The sequence below is a fragment of the Xyrauchen texanus genome, chromosome 7 (genome assembly GCF_025860055.1).
Source record: "Xyrauchen texanus isolate HMW12.3.18 chromosome 7, RBS_HiC_50CHRs, whole genome shotgun sequence".
NCBI lineage: Eukaryota > Metazoa > Chordata > Actinopteri > Cypriniformes > Catostomidae > Xyrauchen > Xyrauchen texanus.
This window is the reverse complement of record NC_068282.1, coordinates 9,980,952-10,000,506: the sequence shown is the minus strand read 5'-3', so window position 1 is coordinate 10,000,506 and position 19,555 is coordinate 9,980,952. Positions and strand designations below refer to the sequence as shown.

Genomic DNA, 19,555 nt, shown 5'->3' with positions numbered 1-19,555 from the left:
TCCCTCCATTGCAGCAATTACGTCCACTCTAATTGGTTAGTAAGCCATTAGACCCTGCTCTCATTGGTTAGTGACCTGACTGGGTTTGTTTATTGTTTAATCCCTGATGGACAGCAACACAGACTACGTCAAGAGCTGTACCAGCACGGCAAACAATTAGTAGTGTCTGCAAAAGCAATCAGAAAGCATTCAAAGGTTATAAATGCTCAACACTAACCTGTAATTACTTTCACATAGCTTGTTACATAGGGTAAACATTATGTTTCAACCAAAAATGAAGGACTTAATCCTTTAGTGCTTATGTAGGGTTTGTTTGAAGTGTCTCCCATGTTTAAAAAGTAGCTACGAGTCGGCAGTTGCCACCTCAACAAACCAGTTCTCTGAGGGACTATGTTTGCACATTTGCCGTGTTACACAGTATGGCTGGCGTGCTAAAGGTGAGAGGTTGTGTGTGTGTAGTAGGCATGTAGTTATGAGACAGAAGGGACAAAATAGAGCAAGGCAAAGTGTGCACTGGCAGATTGTGATGGCAGGTGCATTTATGCAGTTCCACGTAGCCAGATGTGATTTTAAAGATGAACTGCTGTCTCCGAACTCCCAAAAATCAACATAACAGGTAACCTTGGTAACCTACACTTGGGTACACGCATGTACATGCATGCAAGGTCTGGAGATCTGTTTATTATTATGTCTAGAATGTCTCACTGTACCCAGATTGTTTTTGCAAAGAAATAACATCCCTAACTATATTTTTGCATTTTCCAAGTTAAACATGAGTGGTGCTTGTCTATACAAAACTTGACATCACAATGCTAGGGTGTTGACTGGGCATTGCTATGCAGTTAATAAGGTGTTCTATGTGGTTCCTAGGGCATTCTATGCATTTTCTAAGGTGTTCTGGATGGTTGCTAAGGTGTTCTGGATGGTTGCCAGGGTATTCTGGGTGGTTGCTAGCTGTTCAAGTTAAAGGAATGTTCCAGATCTGAAACAAGTTCAACAAAAATTTACTTTTATAGGTTCTTAAGTTAAACAAGTTCAATGCAAGTTAAGCTCTATCAACAGCATTTGTCACAAATTGTTGATTACCACAAAAAAATATTTTAACTGGTCCCTTATTTACACAGATAAGGTCAATAAGCGATTTTATCAGACTAAAATCATGTCAACACACATAATGTTTACGTCTTGAGGCTATACTTTTGAAACAGTGAGCATTTTAGCATTTATTGACTGACCAGTTGAATATATTTGGATGAAATGTGTTGGATGTGCATTTTGTGCATTCAACTCTGTGTAAAGCAGTTCGATGGAAAGGAGAACCGGCTTGGCAATATAAATAATAATTTTAATGATAAACTTAAAAAGAGACAAACACACACATGATGGACATGTCCGTAAATTATCTCACTCTCTCGCACCATCCTCCGCAGTCGGCCTTTATCCGTCTCGGAGGCTTAATTAGCCTGATAAGGGACTGGGTGTGTAGAATCATGACCCGGCCCCGCCCTCCGCCCTGCCACACTCTGAAATTTAGTTTTATAATGTTTTGGTGCTTGTTCAATCCATGGCAGGGGTGGTTATAGAGGGTCCCCCAAACCACCCCACCAACCCAATTTATGTTATTTACTATATTAAATTGTGTGATATATCGGCATTGTATCGGCCTATAGGCAAAACTACTCTCTGGATATCGGCATCGTCCATTAAAAAACCCATATTGGCCGATCGCTAATTAATTCATGACCGCCTATACAGCGAAAAACATCAACGCCTACTTAAAATCATCGCACCCTTGGCCCTTCCCGCTGGTACTAATTTCTTACTCAGAGAGAGAGAGAGAGCAGGACCTACTATGGCTTCAGTATTCCTGAACACCAAAGGGGACCCGTCTGGACTATTTTGGATTATTTTTGTATATATCCATGCACTAGACTGACATCTTTTACCGCTTGACACATACATACATAAAAACATGCATCTTCATAAAATTTTTAATTGTATGTTTTTTCGGCTCATGTCAGCGTGGATTGCTTGTGAACCAGTCGTAATAAGATTCAAGCTTTGTTATTGAAGCTATTATTTAAGGATGGGGCAGTTAAGTAAGTAAGTAAACCATTTCATTCATGAATATTTCAAATGTCATGACTGTTTGATATTTTATATTGCTGAGTTGTGCTTGAGTAAAGAGTTGAATATATTTGGATGCAATATGTTGGATGTGTGTTTTGTGTAAACTCGGAAATGTAGTTTTAGAATGTTTTGGTGCTTGTTGATTCCATTGCAGGGGCGGTGGTCCCCCCCGCCCCCAGGCATTATAACACTCGCACCAACTCACCATCCAACCCCCCACACAGTCAGATGGAATTTTGGTGCCACCCAGACTGATCAGTTTACCATGCAAAAAAATTAAAAATTCTTCCATAAAACTTTCATAATCCCTTTAAACATATCTTTTTTTTTTCTTTTTTTTTTTTCGTGGTAATCAATATTATGTCACAGATTCTGTTGATTGAGTTTAACTTGCCTTAAACCTGGGACATTATGATATTATCTAAGTCTCTATGATATTCTGGTCCCTAGATAACTCCTGGGCAGGGCTGGACTGGAAATATGGCATTCCGGGCATTTTCCCGGTGGGCCGACGCACTTTGGGTCCGATCAGGGGTGGACTGGCCATCGGGAGAACCAAGCGGGCCGGTGGGTCGGCTAAAATGAGCCGTCGAACTGACCACAAAACAGCGCCGCGATATGCAGGGCCAGTTGCTAGGTAAAATCCAGGGCCGATTTCTCTTCCCAGTCCAGCCCTGCTCCTGGGTCCCACCTTTAATGCTATTAAAATCTATGGGATTTATTTATTTATTCATTGCCAGTTTTAATGTATGCCAAATAAAATCGTAACTCTGATTGCTTAGTAAAGTAACAGCACACCTCCCCTCAACAAGCCAAGACACATAATTTGAGGTATCATTCAAGTACGTAGGCATAGCACAAACATAGCGAATTTCATTCATTTCTAGCGGTGTCAAACACCACTAATAATGTGCAGAGGAAAGCTGCACAGGAGGTAGTCAATTTCATACCTGTGAAATAAAATTAATTATATTAAATATACAGATCTAAATATAATACCAGACGTAAATACTGCAGTTGGTTATGGTGGTTTGTTACACACAGCTCAATTAACCACAGACTAGCCAGATGTTCCAATGCTGTGCATTTGACAATATAAAACTACTGTTACCATGCTCACATCAGCTTCTGAGCGGACTCGAGCATAATACATAAACAACCCATACTCCCACTAGACTCGCTGAAAATAGCTCATCACACTTTAACATGAGAACTCAGAGGTTTAATTAAGCCCAAACACCCACTATGGCCTTGTTTGACAAATGAGAATGATTAAAGTAAAGCCATGATAAAACACTGAAGATGTGATGTGTTGTGACATGGTTCTCATCGACCATTTTTCCATAAGGCTGTGCATTTGTAATAGCCATTCTAATATCTGTTACTATAGTAACATGCAATGTTTACGACACCCAATGGAAACAAACTGTTCTCACAAATTTGTACCAAACAAATGCCATTTTTTTCAAATGTGACATTTGGGTTTGTTTATCATTGTTTATTAAAGTCAGTTCTGCATAGCCGTAATTATTCCAGACACACATTACAGTTGAAAAAAATAAACACTGTATTGTGATGTAGTTTGTGTTTGTTTGTAGTTGACAAAATACTTTTGTATATTTGACATGCTACAGTATATTTCATTTTGCTAATTCTTTTCAATTATATAATAATAATTATTATTATTATGCATGCCGTTTTCATTAGCATATTAGCTGAGACTGACTGACTTAATGGAATATTTGTACTTTTAAAAATGTATTTGACAAGCAAAAGGAATATTTAAATGAACTAGTTAAGGCAAAACGGTGATATAAAAATGGTAAAAAAAAAAAAAAAGAGAAGTACATTTAAAATACACTTTTAAATTTATATGAATATTATCCGAAAATCTTGTTGTTAATATAAAAAAAGCTCATGTTATGCATCAACTAACCTAATCTATAATTATGCACAAGGAATCAGCTCTATAATAAATATGTTGTGCACATTCATATATATTTATATTTGTGCACACAATTTTTATGATACTGGATATGGCAAAACAGCAAGAATTTCAGAGGAAATGTAGGATTAATGTACTGATGACAATGTGATAAAGTATTGCACTCTAAACAGCATGTGTTTGTTTAAGTGCACGCATGGGTAAGCAATAAGCAAATAAGCAAGAGTGGGGCAACTTTGAGGGTCTAAACACATCTTTTTTCAACACATAGGTCAGAGCAGGTGAGTCTATAATCTGCTCTACTCAACAACCTTAACAATATCTCTCTTTTTTCGACCTTTACAGAAAGCTCTAAATCTGCCACACAAACATCCTTAAATGGCACGGCAGACATTTACACTGTGTTCCAAAGCAAGATCTCAAAGGGCAAACATGCCACACACAGACCTGGAAACAGAAAGGTCAGTGAAGCATAATGGATGCATGACTCCACCCTCATCTAAACACCTGACGTGCTCAGAAATATATACCATAGGGATAAACCTCGGCCTGTATTTGTGCTAGGGGTGGGAATTAGCATGGACCTGGAGGTACAGCATTATATGAATATCTGGGTCACATTAATATTGTGATTCTGTATGTTCAGTGTGTTGTGATTCAAAATGATGTCATATTGCCATCATTTATTTATGTTGTTGATGTCTGCTCAGCTCAGCTGATGTCTGTTCAGCTTAGTTGAGATGTTTATTGTCATTTTTTGGTGCCCTGTTTGTTTAATTATTTGAAAATTTTGCAATAATAATAAAAAAAAACTTTCTATTTAACTTTCATTATGAGACATTGCAATCTTTTACTCAATTTGTCTTATTTATCTTAAAGGGAAAATGTACCCACAAATAAAATTCTCTCATCATTTACTCATCCTCATGCCTTCCCAGATGTGTAGGACTTTCTTTCTTCTGGTGAACACAAAGTAAGGTTTTTAGAAGAATATTTCAGCTCTGTAGGTTCATACAATGCAAATGAATGGTGGCCAGAACTTTGAAGGTCCAAAAGGCATATAAACCACAGCATAAAATCCTGTGGGTGAGAAAAGATAAATGGAGTGGAGACTTACAGTAAAAAAAATACTTAAATATTGATCTGTTTCTCACCCCCACCTATCACATCACTTCTGAAGATATGGGTTTAAACAATGGAGACTTACAGATTACTTTTGTACTGCCTTTCTGTGAATTAATTATATGAACCTACAGAGCTGAAATATTTTTTCTAATAATCTTCATTTGTGTTCTGCAGAAGCAAGACATAACACATCTGGAATGGCATGAGGGTAAGTAAATGATGAGTTTACTAGAACAAAAGTTTTGGGAGAACTATCCCTTTAATTGGACTCCTGTGTGTTTTGTGCAACAAGTGCCATAACGATAATATTTCAAATCTTTATGTTTTGTGTATTGCAAATACAAAACTGTGATATGTTGCAATCTTTCGCTCACTTGTTTCTTATTCGTCTTATTTGGACTTCGGTGTTTTGTGCAAAAAGTGCTGAAACAATAGTATTGCATTTCTTTATGTTAAGTGTAATGTGATCCATAACTGTCATGCATTGCGATCTTTAAATCAAACAGCAATATATCTTAAATACAATGGCAATATACAGTACTGCAATTTTTCGCTCACTTGTTTCTCATTGATCTTAACTGGATGTCAGTGCTTTGTGCAAAAAGTGCTGAAACAATAATATTGCAATTCTTTAGGTTTCGTATATTAATAGCAAATCACAAGGCATATAATACAAACTTTTACTCACTTGTTTCTTATTCATCTTCATTGGATTTCAGTGCTTTGCACAACAAGTGTTAAAACGTTAATATTGCGATTCTTGATGTTCAATTTATTGTGATTCAATATTGTAGTATTTGTGATCATTTACTCACTTTTTGCTTATTCTTATAAACTGGTCTCCAGTGCTTTGCGCAACAAGTGTTGAAATGGTAATATTGTGAATCTTTAAGTTCAGTATATTGTGATACAAAGAAATGGAAGTGGAGCGTAGTTCTAGCGGGAAGACCAGCAGGTGTACATCATCACATCATTAGCTGGGTAACTCCTAGCCAATCGCATGTAAGCCATTGCTTTATAAGTCCGCTCACAATCTATCACATTGCTGTTTCGGTGTGCTAACACTGCAACCTCCACCTCTCCACCACCACCAGTTGAGCCCTTTCCCGCAGGGGGGTAGCCTCCTCGCCCCTGCCTCCTATCTCCGGCAGGACATGACGGTTCCGGGTACAACTCCCTCGGACTGCCGGACGGGGCCTACGCCAAAGAGAGAGACATCACCTCCCGTTTTACATCTATCAAATAAATGGCATCTCAAACTTCACTCGAGCCTGCATGTCTTCCCGATAGAAATGCAATTTATTTGGTTTCTGGCCAGGATGGTTGTAGACTTACAGTATATTCTAAACACGTTCTGAGTGTGCATTTTGTTGGAATAGCAATAATTAGGTGTGCTTTAACCTAAAACGACAGTTTGTTTACCTTCTCGCACACAAAATAATTTATTAATGTGAAACTTCTAACTAAAAATATATTGATTATTTGCGTTAGAACAGTATTGTCAGGTAAAATACCTCAGTTGTTGAAATGTCAATTTCCCCCTGCCGTTAGTTTGTGCGCACAATCTTTGCTTAAATGTTTTGACATGTGTGATTTTTCTTTGCGTCCACAAAAAATATATATATAATCTGCCTTCGTTACAGTGGCTTTTCAAGGGCATATCTAGAGCCAAGCATGCATTCTCTTGAGTTATATTTAACTGCGTCTCTCTTTCCCACTCCGGCTTCATAATCTATTTTTGCGGTTAGTGTTTACATTTGCCTGTCGACCCTGTGGACTTTGTCTAAAAAAAGCTGCCAGGTTAAAGAGCTGACCCAAGATTATGTGTCTTTGTGTGTGAAACCAGCTTACAAACTGTGAAATCACCAGAATAGGAAGATCCTAATTAGTAAAACCCTTTTCAAACTGTGGTTGTAGGGCTTGGCAAGGCATTGGCAGTGCACACAAGTTGCATCAGTGTGCATAGAGTATATCTTATCATTAAACGCAACCCAGTTCTTATCACTGAAAAACTGTCATCATTAAATAAAAATAAATCAAAACTATATTTTACATTTTAACAAGAAACACTCAATTGTATGTTATTAGAGTTGGCCTAACATTTTCACAGTAATTGCTAAGCTATTGCAAAACCTTTCTGATTGGTTTCCAGGGTGTTGATAGGGTGTTCTGTGTGGGTTGGTAGGACATTTCTAGGTTGCTTATTGATCCAAAACAAAAGAGCCCACCATTAAGTCTATATGATATTCTGGGGCTAGATTCACGAAAAAGTCTTAAGAAAAAAATATATTTTCTTATTTAATAGCATAGAAATATTTTGTATTCCTGAAGTCTTAAACCATCAACATTTATAGCTAGACACCTTCTTATGAACTTATAATTTATCCTAAGTAGTTTCTTAATTATTTTATTCCCACTACAGATCCATATATATATATATATATATATATATATATATATATATATATATATATATAGATAGATAAATAAATAGCTGTCAATGCAAGTTGTTTTCGTTCAGCAGGTGAAAAAAGAAATATAGTCTATAATAATAATATTATATAAAATATAAATCGTAACCCTGATTGCTTAAAAAATAGTTTGCACACAATTTTAATTTAAAGTTAAGTTTCATCAAAATGTATGAGTTAGCTTACTCAATATTTTAAGTTAAGATTAATTAACATGCATGTGTAGTACAAAATTAAAATCTGAAAGTTAACTTATAAAGTTATCAATTAACTAATTACTAATTTATTAACCACTAGATGTAACTGATTGCCTCAAATGTGTTAAGTTCTGCTAACTTATTAGGGTTTACAGAGTGCAGTAAGAGTTATGCATTGAAGTTTTGGCCAGACAAAGTATCTAACAGTTAATGTTCATACGTACCACTAAATATCAAATTATTTCTGCCAGGTAGGGGCACAAACAATGAGAGGCAATGGCTTCCTTCCACTTAGCATGAATAGAGATTACCTATTGTACCTTAATCTATAGTCTTAAACATTCATCTTAATTCATTCAATTCCAAATCAATGGCCGAAAAGGAAGAAAAGATCCTATCTAGAGTACAAGGCAAGGGACAAGGTGGACTCCATACTATAAGTGTCTGGAGTCAAAGCTAGCGAGCCCACATTGTGTGCGCAAACCGCCAACATCCTGGCTTTATCCTGTATTTATGGAACTAGTGATGACCTATTGTTTCATTGTTTGGTAAGAGGACTGACCTATTTTAAACAGCAATACAGTATGACTTCCTGAGTGGAAAAGCCAACGGTTAAAGCAATAGTGCTTCCAAAAATGGCAATTCATTCAGGTTTGGTACAACATGAAGGTGAGTAAATAATGACAGAATTTTCATGTTTGAGTGAACTATCCCTTTAAACAAACATAGTATTTTGAGTAAGCTCTCTTCTGTTTCATAGAATTCACCATAGGGTTCTACTGGAGTACTGCGTGATCATTCATGAATAAAATAAATATGGCAAAGTAGACCACACAAGGTGAGGCTATTAAGAGCAGAGAATGTCTTAACATCTGCCTGGTCTGAGAGATAATTACAGTATAATTATGATCCCTATAGACTGAGGCTCTCAAACTGGTAGCCATCAACTAAAACTGCCAAAGCTAACATTGAGGACTTACCTGTTATAGCTAAATGCTCTGGTGATTGATTAATCATAAGTTACAGGTTTGAGTTAAGGGCAAACACACTTCCCATATAATTATCAAGCAGTTGAGTGTGTAACAACCTTTAATAGGACAAATGTAAGCACAGAATCATAAGATTTTCATCAAGTTTCTAATCTGAGAGTGTCCTGGTTACCTCCATAACCTCCTGCATCCTGCACACCATTTAAAATAATATCAATTTGGCAAATATTAAGTAGCTTCATACACTGTAAAATGAAAATAAAAAGAAATGTTTTGTCAGGTAACCTAGAAAATGTTTCATATGGTACCACATAACTAACTGGATTTATTCAAGCCAAAAATCTATTTGATGACTTAATCAACTCACCGGCCTCTATGACAGCAACAGACTGTGAATAGCAAACAGGACGCAGGCTACAGACATATACTTTGATCAGCCAATCAGAAGAGTTTGATGTGCTTTCTGCCTGTCAATCATTTTTCGTGTGTGCTTTATGTGCTTTCTGCGGATCATTCAGGTCATTCAAGACTACTACAAGGAACGCCTAATTTAAATAACGCCCTCTTCAAATAACAGGTGAATTGCTTAAGTCTCACAGCAGTTTAATGTCACTTTCATACACTGTGTTTGTTGTGCTTATTTGAGTTCCACAGCAAGCCATACACCTACAAATATCCCTACCCTAAACTTAAACCTAACCACAAATGTATTTTTGTTATACATGAATCATAGAGCAATTGCATAGGATTTTAAAAGTTATTTTCTTGCAGGATGCAGACAGATACACTTGGAAAGGTCTCCTGTCACATTGTGGCTGTGAGTTTCTGACAATGTGAATGGGCCTTAATGTTTGGTGATGTCTCAATGCTATATTTGGAGGGCAGTGTTTTGGAAACAGTGGGTGTGTGTAATTCAACAGCTCTAGAAATGTTAATATCGCTTACAGCACGTTTAAAGTAACAGCTGCAGATTTTCACTTTTTACTGTGTAATTTTAAATCATATTAATAATTTATAGGCTTTTCATTCTATATGACTTGTTTTAATGTCTGTGACTAACTATGCAATATAAAATCACCAAAACCCTTTACCATGAGAGAATTATACCTGTATAACTATTTTTATGTTTTTAGGGGACAAGCTTCAAAGAGGCTGTAGCCACTATTGTCTCTGTTAATTTTCTTCTTCTTATTCGTATAATTATTATTGAAGTTATTATTATTGACGGCACGGTGGTGCAGCGGTTAGCACTGTCGCCTCACAGCAAGAAGGTCGTGGGTTCAAACCCTGGTTGCCCCGGCCTTTCTGTGTGGAGTTTGCATGTTCTCCCCGTGTCTGCGTGGGTTCTCTCCGGGTACTCCGGCTTCCTCCCACCATCCAAAAGACATGCAGGCTAGGTTAATTGGTGTCTCCAAAAAAAATTGCCCTAGGTGTGGATGTGAATGTGAGTGTGAGTGTATGTCTGTCTATGTGTGGCCCTGCGATGGACTGGCGACCTGTCCAGGGTGTCCCCCGCCTTTCGCCCAATGTTAGCTGGGATATGCTCCAGCCCCCCGCGACCCTGTACACAGGATAAGCGGTTGACGATGGATGGATGGATGGTTATTATTATTATCATTATATTATACAGATTGTACAATCAAGAGAGACTGCAAAAAACAATCTGACAGAAATCATGATTTTACTTCAGGACTTTCAAATAAACTTAAAAAGGGTTTTTGTGAGGAGTGATGAGGCAGGACACTGTGAGCAAACTGTATGTGTTGTATTGAGTGTGTGTGCATGTGTGTGTGTTTGTGCACATGTCCATCCACTGTCCATCCTCTGCACTATCTGGAATACATCTGAAAGCAGGAAATTGCCTCTTCTCTGACCATTCTGTCCAGGATTCCTACAACTCCGGGTGAGATAACTCTCTTCTACTTTTATACTTCACAAGTATTAAGGTCAGGAAGATAGTGAGTGAGAAGGGAAGACAAGGACAAAGCAAACGCACGAGAGAGAGAAAAAGATTACAACTCCAATTTTCCAGAAGCTGTCAGCCTATTAAGGGCACTAATCAATCATTACATTAAGATAATATAACCTCTCTCTTAAAATAACATATAATTAACAGAATCATTTGTAAGAGGCTACATAGACTGACAACCAATTAATGCCATCAGATTGTTTTAATCTTGAATATTTTTGTCCACAGTTAAACAGAATTCTTAAAGAGATTGTTCATTTTATGATCATTTACCCACCCTCCAAACCTGACTTTTGACTTTTCTTCATCTTTTTTCTATGAAATACAAAGGGAGGTGTTAGACGGAATGCTCTAGGCCCAATACAAGTTAAGCTTAATCAACAGCGTTTGTGGCATAGTGTTGATTTCCATAAAACAATTATTTCAACTTGTCGCTCCTTTTCTTAAAAAATTGGCAAATATCGAGGTTACAGTGAGGCACTTACAATGGAAGTGAATGGGGCCAGTTTTTTGGAGGGTTTAAAAGGCACAAATGTGAAGTTTATAATTTTATAAAAGGACTTCCATTCTGGTAAAACTTGTGTATTATTTGAGCTGTGAAGTTGTATAAATCGTCATTTTTACAGTCGTGTTAAGGTTTGGTGTCATTACATCATCAAGGTGATGAAATTGTAAAATTACCTATATCTTTACACAGAAAAGGTTAATACACTATTTTTTAAATCTTGTGGCTAAACTTTGAAACAGTAAGTATTTTAACATTTATAGATTGGCCACCATTCACTCATTGTAAATGCCTCACTGGAACCCAGATTTTTGATGGGCAAGTCAAAATAATTTTTTATGGTAATCAATATAATGACACAAATGCTGTTGATTGAGCTTAACTTGTATTGAACCCAGAATATTCCTTTAAGGACCGATAGCCATCTTTATATGGGATCACTTTATATAGCCATCACTGAAAGTGAATGGTGACTGAGGCTAACATTCTGCCTAACATCTCCTTTTGTGTTCTGCATTTTCTGTATCGTATGAATACAATATGGGGGCAGTAAATGATGACAGAATTCAAATCTTTGGGTGAATTATCCTTTTAAATTATAGTAGCTAGTTGTACCCTCTAAATAAATATTTCTAAATAAAAATTTAATTAGAAACATTTTATACATAACCCACATGCATAAGATACATTTGAGACTGGCTTCCAGCTAAGTAGCTTGTTCGTGTGCTCTCATCAAAGAAGGCTATGATCCACCAGAAAGTAATCACAGTCTTTCATTTCAACATCCTAAGCCTTTCATCGCAGTTTGCTAGTGTCATTGGTGTGGGTGATTGGACAAATGGCTGGGAATCAATACAAGAATCCACAGGTCAGGGCCCTTAATCAACCAATGACTGCTCAATATAAAAGATCCAAAGCACAGTATGTGGCAATTGGATACATATGATAAAAGCCACACATGGAGCTTGTGGCTAAAGAATCTTTGACCCATACATTGGCTTCAAGTTGTGCGCTGCATCTTCAATAAAAATGTAAATATCTCAGCTGCTCCAGGCGACTACATTGCCGGTAAAGATATGGAAATTCTGCTCTAAATAGGCAGTGGGTTACATAAATGTTTTCACACTCTCAATTTATCTTTGTATTTAGAATACTAATTAGAATGACATTATATGTTATGACTACTTTATGGTAAAAAGAATACAGAATATTCTTTACCAGAAAAACACGAAATAATCTAATAGTGATCCGTCTTAGTTTTGCAATGAATCCTATTGTTACATACAATACAGAGCACTTTATTAGGAACACCTAATCACCAACATATTCAAGAGATTATCTAATCAGCCAACCGTGTGGCAGCAATGCAATGCATAAAATCATGCAGATACATTCAGGAGCATCAACTAATGTTCCATCAGAATGGGGAAAACCGTGGAATGATTGTTGGTGTCAGATGGGCTGGTTTGAGTATTTCTGTAACTGCTGATCTCCTGAGATATTCACACACAACAGTCTCTAGAGTTTACCGAGAATGGTCAGTCTGATTCAAGCTGAAAGGCTATGGTAACTCAGATGACCACTCTGCACAATTGTAGAGAACAGAACATGTCAAACCTTGAGGCGAATCGTCTGCAACAGCAGAAGACCACATCGGAAATGTATTAGTACCATAGTGTTCCTAAAAAAGTGCTCAGTGAGTGTATTTTCATTTGGAAGACAATTTTATGTAAAGTGACTGTACCATTTGAGCTCCAGGAATTTACAGGAATTACAGGGCAATCATAGTTTTACATGCATTAACATGCAATCAAGTCAAATCTCTCATGTGGTCTTTCAATGACTAATGTAGATTTTTAATGCCAGATGTAATGGCCACAATCAAAAACATAACCGTTAAATGTCAGACATTACTATGCAATGCGAGTGAAATGAGGTATGAGATGGGCGGGGGGAAGGTCCCTCCTGAAAACCTCCCTTGCTGACAACATCCTGCTGATGATGCAGATTTGTGGGCATCTTTGGGTCATCTGCCGTAAGATACAGTACATGCTAAGCATCCAAGAATAAGACGTTGCAAATCCAAATCCATACACGTATTCGAACTCAGAGTTTATGCCACTGTAAAATCATTACTTTGTACTTGGATTCCAACCACAGAACATAATTTAACAAAATATGAAGGGAAATGTTTGTGTTTTATTAGTCTAACAAGCCATAATGGAGTCTATAACACTTACAATATCCAGTATTAAATCTAGAGTGGGAACTACAATTTTAAACAGTCTATTAGATCACTTTTCTCCAGTCAAAATTCCAATCCTTTTTTAAAAGACTGTAAATGCATGCTAAAGTAAGCCAGTGACATATGTAAAAGCCACACCCATCTGTGGATATGAAAGATGGATCTGGATCACTGCTTCTCATTATTTTTAATGCTCCTTGCGTATTTATTTTTGACATTCCACTTTCAATTAAACGATTTACAAGCGCTTTGTATGCAGCTCAGGGTTTTGGAGACGGGTGGATTAGAACAGCAGAGGAGTAGAGGGGCTCTCTTCTGATTTTATTGCACTGACTGCCTTTCAATCACACAGGAAAGGACTCCTCATTAGGGAAGAGCGAGAGCACTGCAACAGAGAGTGAAGGGCAAGGTATGATATTAAAAAGCCAGTGTCTTTTGACAAGAGGCCCTTGATGGATACTGGTGTCAGACTGCGGTGTCGGTGCTATGTGTCGGACAGAGGACATGATAGACACCCTCCATGGGTTGCATGATCTTTGACCTTCCCTAGCACATGCTCTTCATGTGCACACAAAAAGAAACACACAAATGGCATTACCAAAGCATTGCTCTTTTATAGCTCATGAGACTTAAAGGCGTTCTCAGTTGTATTTTATTTAAGTATCAACTTCAAGTCTACAACTCTCAGATGTTTTGTCTAAATTGCCTCAGGAGAAATAAAATTAGACACAAATGAGAAAACCAGATTTTTACTTTTTTCAAGGAAAAGGAGGGACAAATCATAAGTATTGTGGTAATTAACATTTTGCCTCAAATGTGAGCTTATCTTGCATTGAACCTGGAATTTGCAATAGTTTCCATTTGCTCTCCATTCAATATCATTGCTGTCTAGGTGAAACAACTGAGATATTAAAGGGACCGTTCACCCACAAATGAAAATTCTCTTATCATTTACTCAACCTATGCCGTCCTAGATGTGCATGACTTTCGTTCTTCTGCAGAAAACAAACAAATATTTTTAGAAGAATATCTCTGCTCTGATGGTCCATAAAATGCAAGTGAATGGTGTCCAAATCGTTGAAGCTCCAAAAAGCACATAAAGGCAGCATAAAAGTAATCCATATGACTCCAGTTGTTTATCCATGTCTTCTGAAGCAATCCAATCTGTTTTAGGTGAGAGCAGACCAAAATGTAACCCCTTTTTTACTCTGAGTCTTGACATCTGGAGCCTTTAGGCATGATGATTTCAAGCTCAATTATACTTCCTAGTGCATGATGCATGTGCAAAATGCCCAATGGCTGATGAGTGTAATTGAGCTTAAAATCATGATTTCCAAGGATTGCTGATGCCAAGATTTATAGTGAAAAAGGAGTTATATTTTGGTCTGTTCTCACCCAAAACCGATTGGATTGCTTCAGAAGACTTGGATTAAACCACTGGAATCTTACAAATAACCATTATGTGGCCTTTATGTGCTTTTTGGAGCTTCAAAATGTTTTGTCATCATTCACTTACATTGTATGGACCTAAGATTTTTTTGTTCTGAGGAAGAAAGAAAGTCATACACAACTGGAATGTCATGAGAGAGAGTAAATTATGAGAGAATTTTCATTCTTGGGTGAACTATCCCTTTAAAAATAATTCTCATATATAATTTTGCTTTACTATGGGCAGTCACACATTTACACCTGATACAGATTTAAACACATAAAACACACACAGAAGCTTGTAGCTCTAGGGTATATATTACAACTTTTCACAATTCTACTCTAATGTGAACAGGGGCCATGTTATTTACTCAAGTATCCCTTGCTGAATGTACATACATGCAGTACAGACTAAGATATAATACAAATGGAATTCGAAACAAACAGAATTATATAATCAGAAATCCCACCCCATCCTGAAACAAATAATGCAGTGCTCTTTCATTTTTGAGTGGCTGTGGGATAACTAGGGGTAAAAGTGTGAGAGAGAAAGTTTAAAGACTGAATGCTGGTGTGGCCAAATATTCTACAATGAGCATACAACAGCTGTACTGATTTAGATGTCAGTAGGTGTGTTCGACCTAAACAGCGCCTTGCATTTTGCAGAGTTGGGGAAGGAGTTGAAAAGAGAGCCATCGAATTGGACACTTTCTGCTATGTGACTACGAAAATAGTACTAGCTACATCACTACATGAGATACAGTTGACAAGGACAGGATCTGTGACAGTATACAAAATGAATGTCTATTCTCAAACAAAAAATAATGAGGGCTGGGACAAGAAAAGGAAACACTGAGTTGTGATGCCCACCATGTTCTGTTCATCAAGTCACACACACAAGCTATTATCCCTGAGTAATAATGTCTCAACAAAATTTCAAGCTTTTATTTTCTCTTAATATCAGTGCCGTCTCCATGGTAGTAGCGGAAAGATCTGGTTTGCTCACTTCGTTATCATGTACCATTTTTCAAGCCAGACTTATAGCTTAGAATTTTACTATCAAGCTCATTAAGCTCACACGATGTCAAGTGTGTCCATGACCCAGAGTTTCAAGTTTAAAGGGAATTTTGGCATGCAAAACTCAAAGAATGGTTATGCCTTTATGCCTTCTGTCTTTGCTGAAATTGCTTACATGATCCATGATCTGTTACACTGTACAACAACCTTTGCAATGGCAATGTGATAATGAGTGTACACAACAATTTCTCACATTTATGCATTTGGCAGACGCTTTTCTCCAGAGCGACAGTGCATTCAGGGGATACATTTGATTAGTTTGTGTGTTCCCTTGGAATCAAACCCATGATCTTGGCATTGCTAGTGCCATGCTTTACCAGGTAAGCTACGGGAACCAACTAAATATGTCAGTTATGTTTACAAAGAGTCTTAATTTTCAGGTTGAGGCTCATAAAAAATGCATCTGATGCATGGTGTACACTACAGTGGATTGATGTTTAAAAGCCATTTTTTAACCATTCAGGCTGTGATGTAACATGCATAGGCGACCTATGTTGAAGTGAAGCTTTTTGGCAAATAAGGATTACATTTTTGCTTTGTTTCTCAACCAAAGTGATTGTTTCACTTCATAAGACATGGATTAAACCACTTGAGTCATTTGAATTACTTTTATGCTGGCTTTATGTCCTTTCAGAGTTTGAAAGTTGTGAACCCCCATTGACTTACATTGTATGAACAAAACACCTCATACATCCTTCAAAATATCTTTGTTTGTGTTTGTAGAGGAACAAAAGTCAGGCGAGTTTGAAATGGCATGAGGGTGAGTAAATGATGAGAGAATTATAATTCTTTTGGTTAACTATTCCTTTAAGAAAAATTAACAGCATTTGTAACATAATAGTGATTTCCACAAAAATTATTTTGAATTGTCCCTCCTTTATTAAATGTAAACGAATAAAAAGAGAAGCAAAAATCACAGTTACTGTAAGGCACTTGAATGGGGTCAGTCCATAAAGATAAAAAAAAACACATTAAAATTATTGTTACAAGACGTAACCCTTATACTGTACATTTTAACATTATTTCAGAGTGATAAAATCACTTACTAAACTTATCTGTGCAAAATTAGATAACTATTACAACTTCTTTATCATGACAATGAAAACCTGTAATAACCTGGATATAACTTTACACAGATAAGGTTAGTAAACCATCTTACTGCATCAAAATCATGTTAACGTGTCATGTTTGTGTCTTGTGGCTATACTTTTGAATCAGTGTGTATTTTAACGTTTAGGGACTGGCCCCATTCACTTTCATTGTAAGTGCGTCTGTACAGATTTATATATATATATATTTTTTTTAATAAGCATTATGCTACAAATGATGCTAATTGAGCTTAACATGTATTGAACCGTGAAATCTAATTTTATAAATAAATACGTAGCCTAAAATTTTAAGGCGCACAGGCTTTCTTGATAGTATGCACTACTACGCTGCACAGGACACAAGACAACCTGCGTGCGTCTTTACAGCCTACGGGAGTAATTTGGAAAATCATGGACCATCCGCTCTCAACCTGCACGAACTTCATAAAAACTCTCGGTATTTCTCCGCAGACGTGTTTTATGTGCGCCAGATTACAAGTGATGCATTTATGAATGCCCATCGTGCTGCCTAAACGATCCAGAAAAAAGATTCATAAATAGAAGTTGTATCTTTTTTCTTTCTGGACACCACATAGCCTGGATTACATCACCTTGGGAACAATCAAGCCCATAAAACCATCCGAGCTCCCACTAATGTCCTTCCTTCAGTTACCAAAGAGGACCAAGGAACTGGAATTCGATACGTGCGCCCTTTGAAAATATTTAATTAAAGCATTTACGGATCCTTTTGCTTTGCAATGCACACACTGTAATCTTGCATAGTAGCTCTTGAGTAATAACCCGTAAGGCATAGAAAATTACTCAAAAATATGCATTTTGATCTTGGCGCTGTTCGACGTGAATGCACCCGGCTATTTAAGAGCTCAATCATCAACTTAACTTTTTGCATTGAAATGTAGGATAATACAATCACCGCTATGGCTATAAAATATAAAGCACAAAGGCCCTCTTACCGGGATGACAGCTGATCCGTTGGATGAGAAGGGCTGACAAAGTCAAACACAACATCCCCAAACGACACGGTCCTCGCAGTCTCCACATGTCAAAATGCGCAATTAGAGCAAAACGGAATGGCGGATCAAATTAATGCGTCAACGCCAAGAATGAACTAAACTTGAACAACTAAAACAATAGCAAGTGATTTAATAACTGGCGAAAAATCTCGTGTCTGTTTCGTGGGACATTTCGTGCTGCCCACAATCCGCACACACACACGCTTGTTCTCGGTGGCGTCCTTTACATTCTCCAAGTTAATCGCGACCGGTACGTTTCGCCGGGCGCACTTAAAGGCGCTTGTATTTAAGGTGGCATAAAACACTCGCTACAGTCCCTCTACTGTATAGAGGCTGTCTTTTGCTTGATCTCTACAGTCAGTTGCTTCTATTACATTCAGCACGCTCCGCTTCTCTATCCAGGAAGTTGTGCATAAGAGCGTTTCGTGTTTTGCCCGAGGAATTAGTTGACAGTCGGGAAGGAAAATCAAAGCCCTGCCCTCTGGATCCTAGCGCCGAAGGCTGGAATTGTGTAGCCTACGCCAATACTGAGGCAAGGCGATGATTGGCTAGTGGACAACTGGAAAGTATCAGCCTGTTTGTCATGTCTCTTTCAAATGGATCTCGCACGCAACTGTGCCCTCCGGTAATGGCTCATTTTGGGTGTTTGGAGAGCTCTTGATTTGAATACTACAAAACCGGTGTTATTTCTTCTACTTATAGAAACATAATAAGGATGTCCGAGTTGATAAAAATGAGAAATCTTTTAAAATCTAATATAAAACACGTGTTCAAGTTCGTAGAAACGCCTTCTTAGAGTCCATGTTGGATTCGTACATTTTAAAAAAAATAAATATATAATAATTTAGCTTCCAAAAGTGGTGTAACCATTAAGTAAATATATTAAAATAATCCCCTTGTAACTTGAATACACGTGAGTGTACATACCTTAATCAAGTTTAAATTTACAGATTTTTTTTGGTTAATTTTCATTATTATTATTATTTATTTATTTAATCAAGACGTTTTCTTTGGGTTACTCCATTTGACATTTTTTGGTCACATGTCAACAGAATGGCTAGCTGCATTTGGATTACACCAACTGACTTTGATTTGGTCGATAATTTTAGTTTTAACATGTAAAAAAGTTTTTATTTTTCTGCTTATTTTTTTTTCACTGCTTATTCCTGAAGATTATATACCACTACTTATGCCAACATTATTAATTTTTTTTCAGGAATTTTAGCTTTTAATTATTTATTTAATTTTTTTAAATTAAATTAAATTAAATTAAATGTTCACCAGACAATTGCACCATGTGTATACGGACTAAAAAAACTAAAAAGTGTGTCACGTCATTGACCCATGGTTTT

General features: G+C 37.0%; 1 protein-coding gene across 1 annotated transcript in view; it reads right to left on the bottom strand.

The window, feature by feature from the left end:
* ca16b (carbonic anhydrase XVI b) overlaps window positions 1-18,675 on the bottom strand; it is a 135,797-nt gene extending 117,122 nt beyond the window's left edge. The window contains exon 1 of the mRNA XM_052130884.1: window positions 18,144-18,675. Within this exon, the coding sequence (XP_051986844.1) occupies window positions 18,144-18,231 (88 nt within the window). The 5' untranslated portion in view covers window positions 18,232-18,675. The remainder of the gene's footprint in view (window positions 1-18,143) is intronic.
* Between the last annotated feature and the right edge of the window lie 880 nt (window positions 18,676-19,555).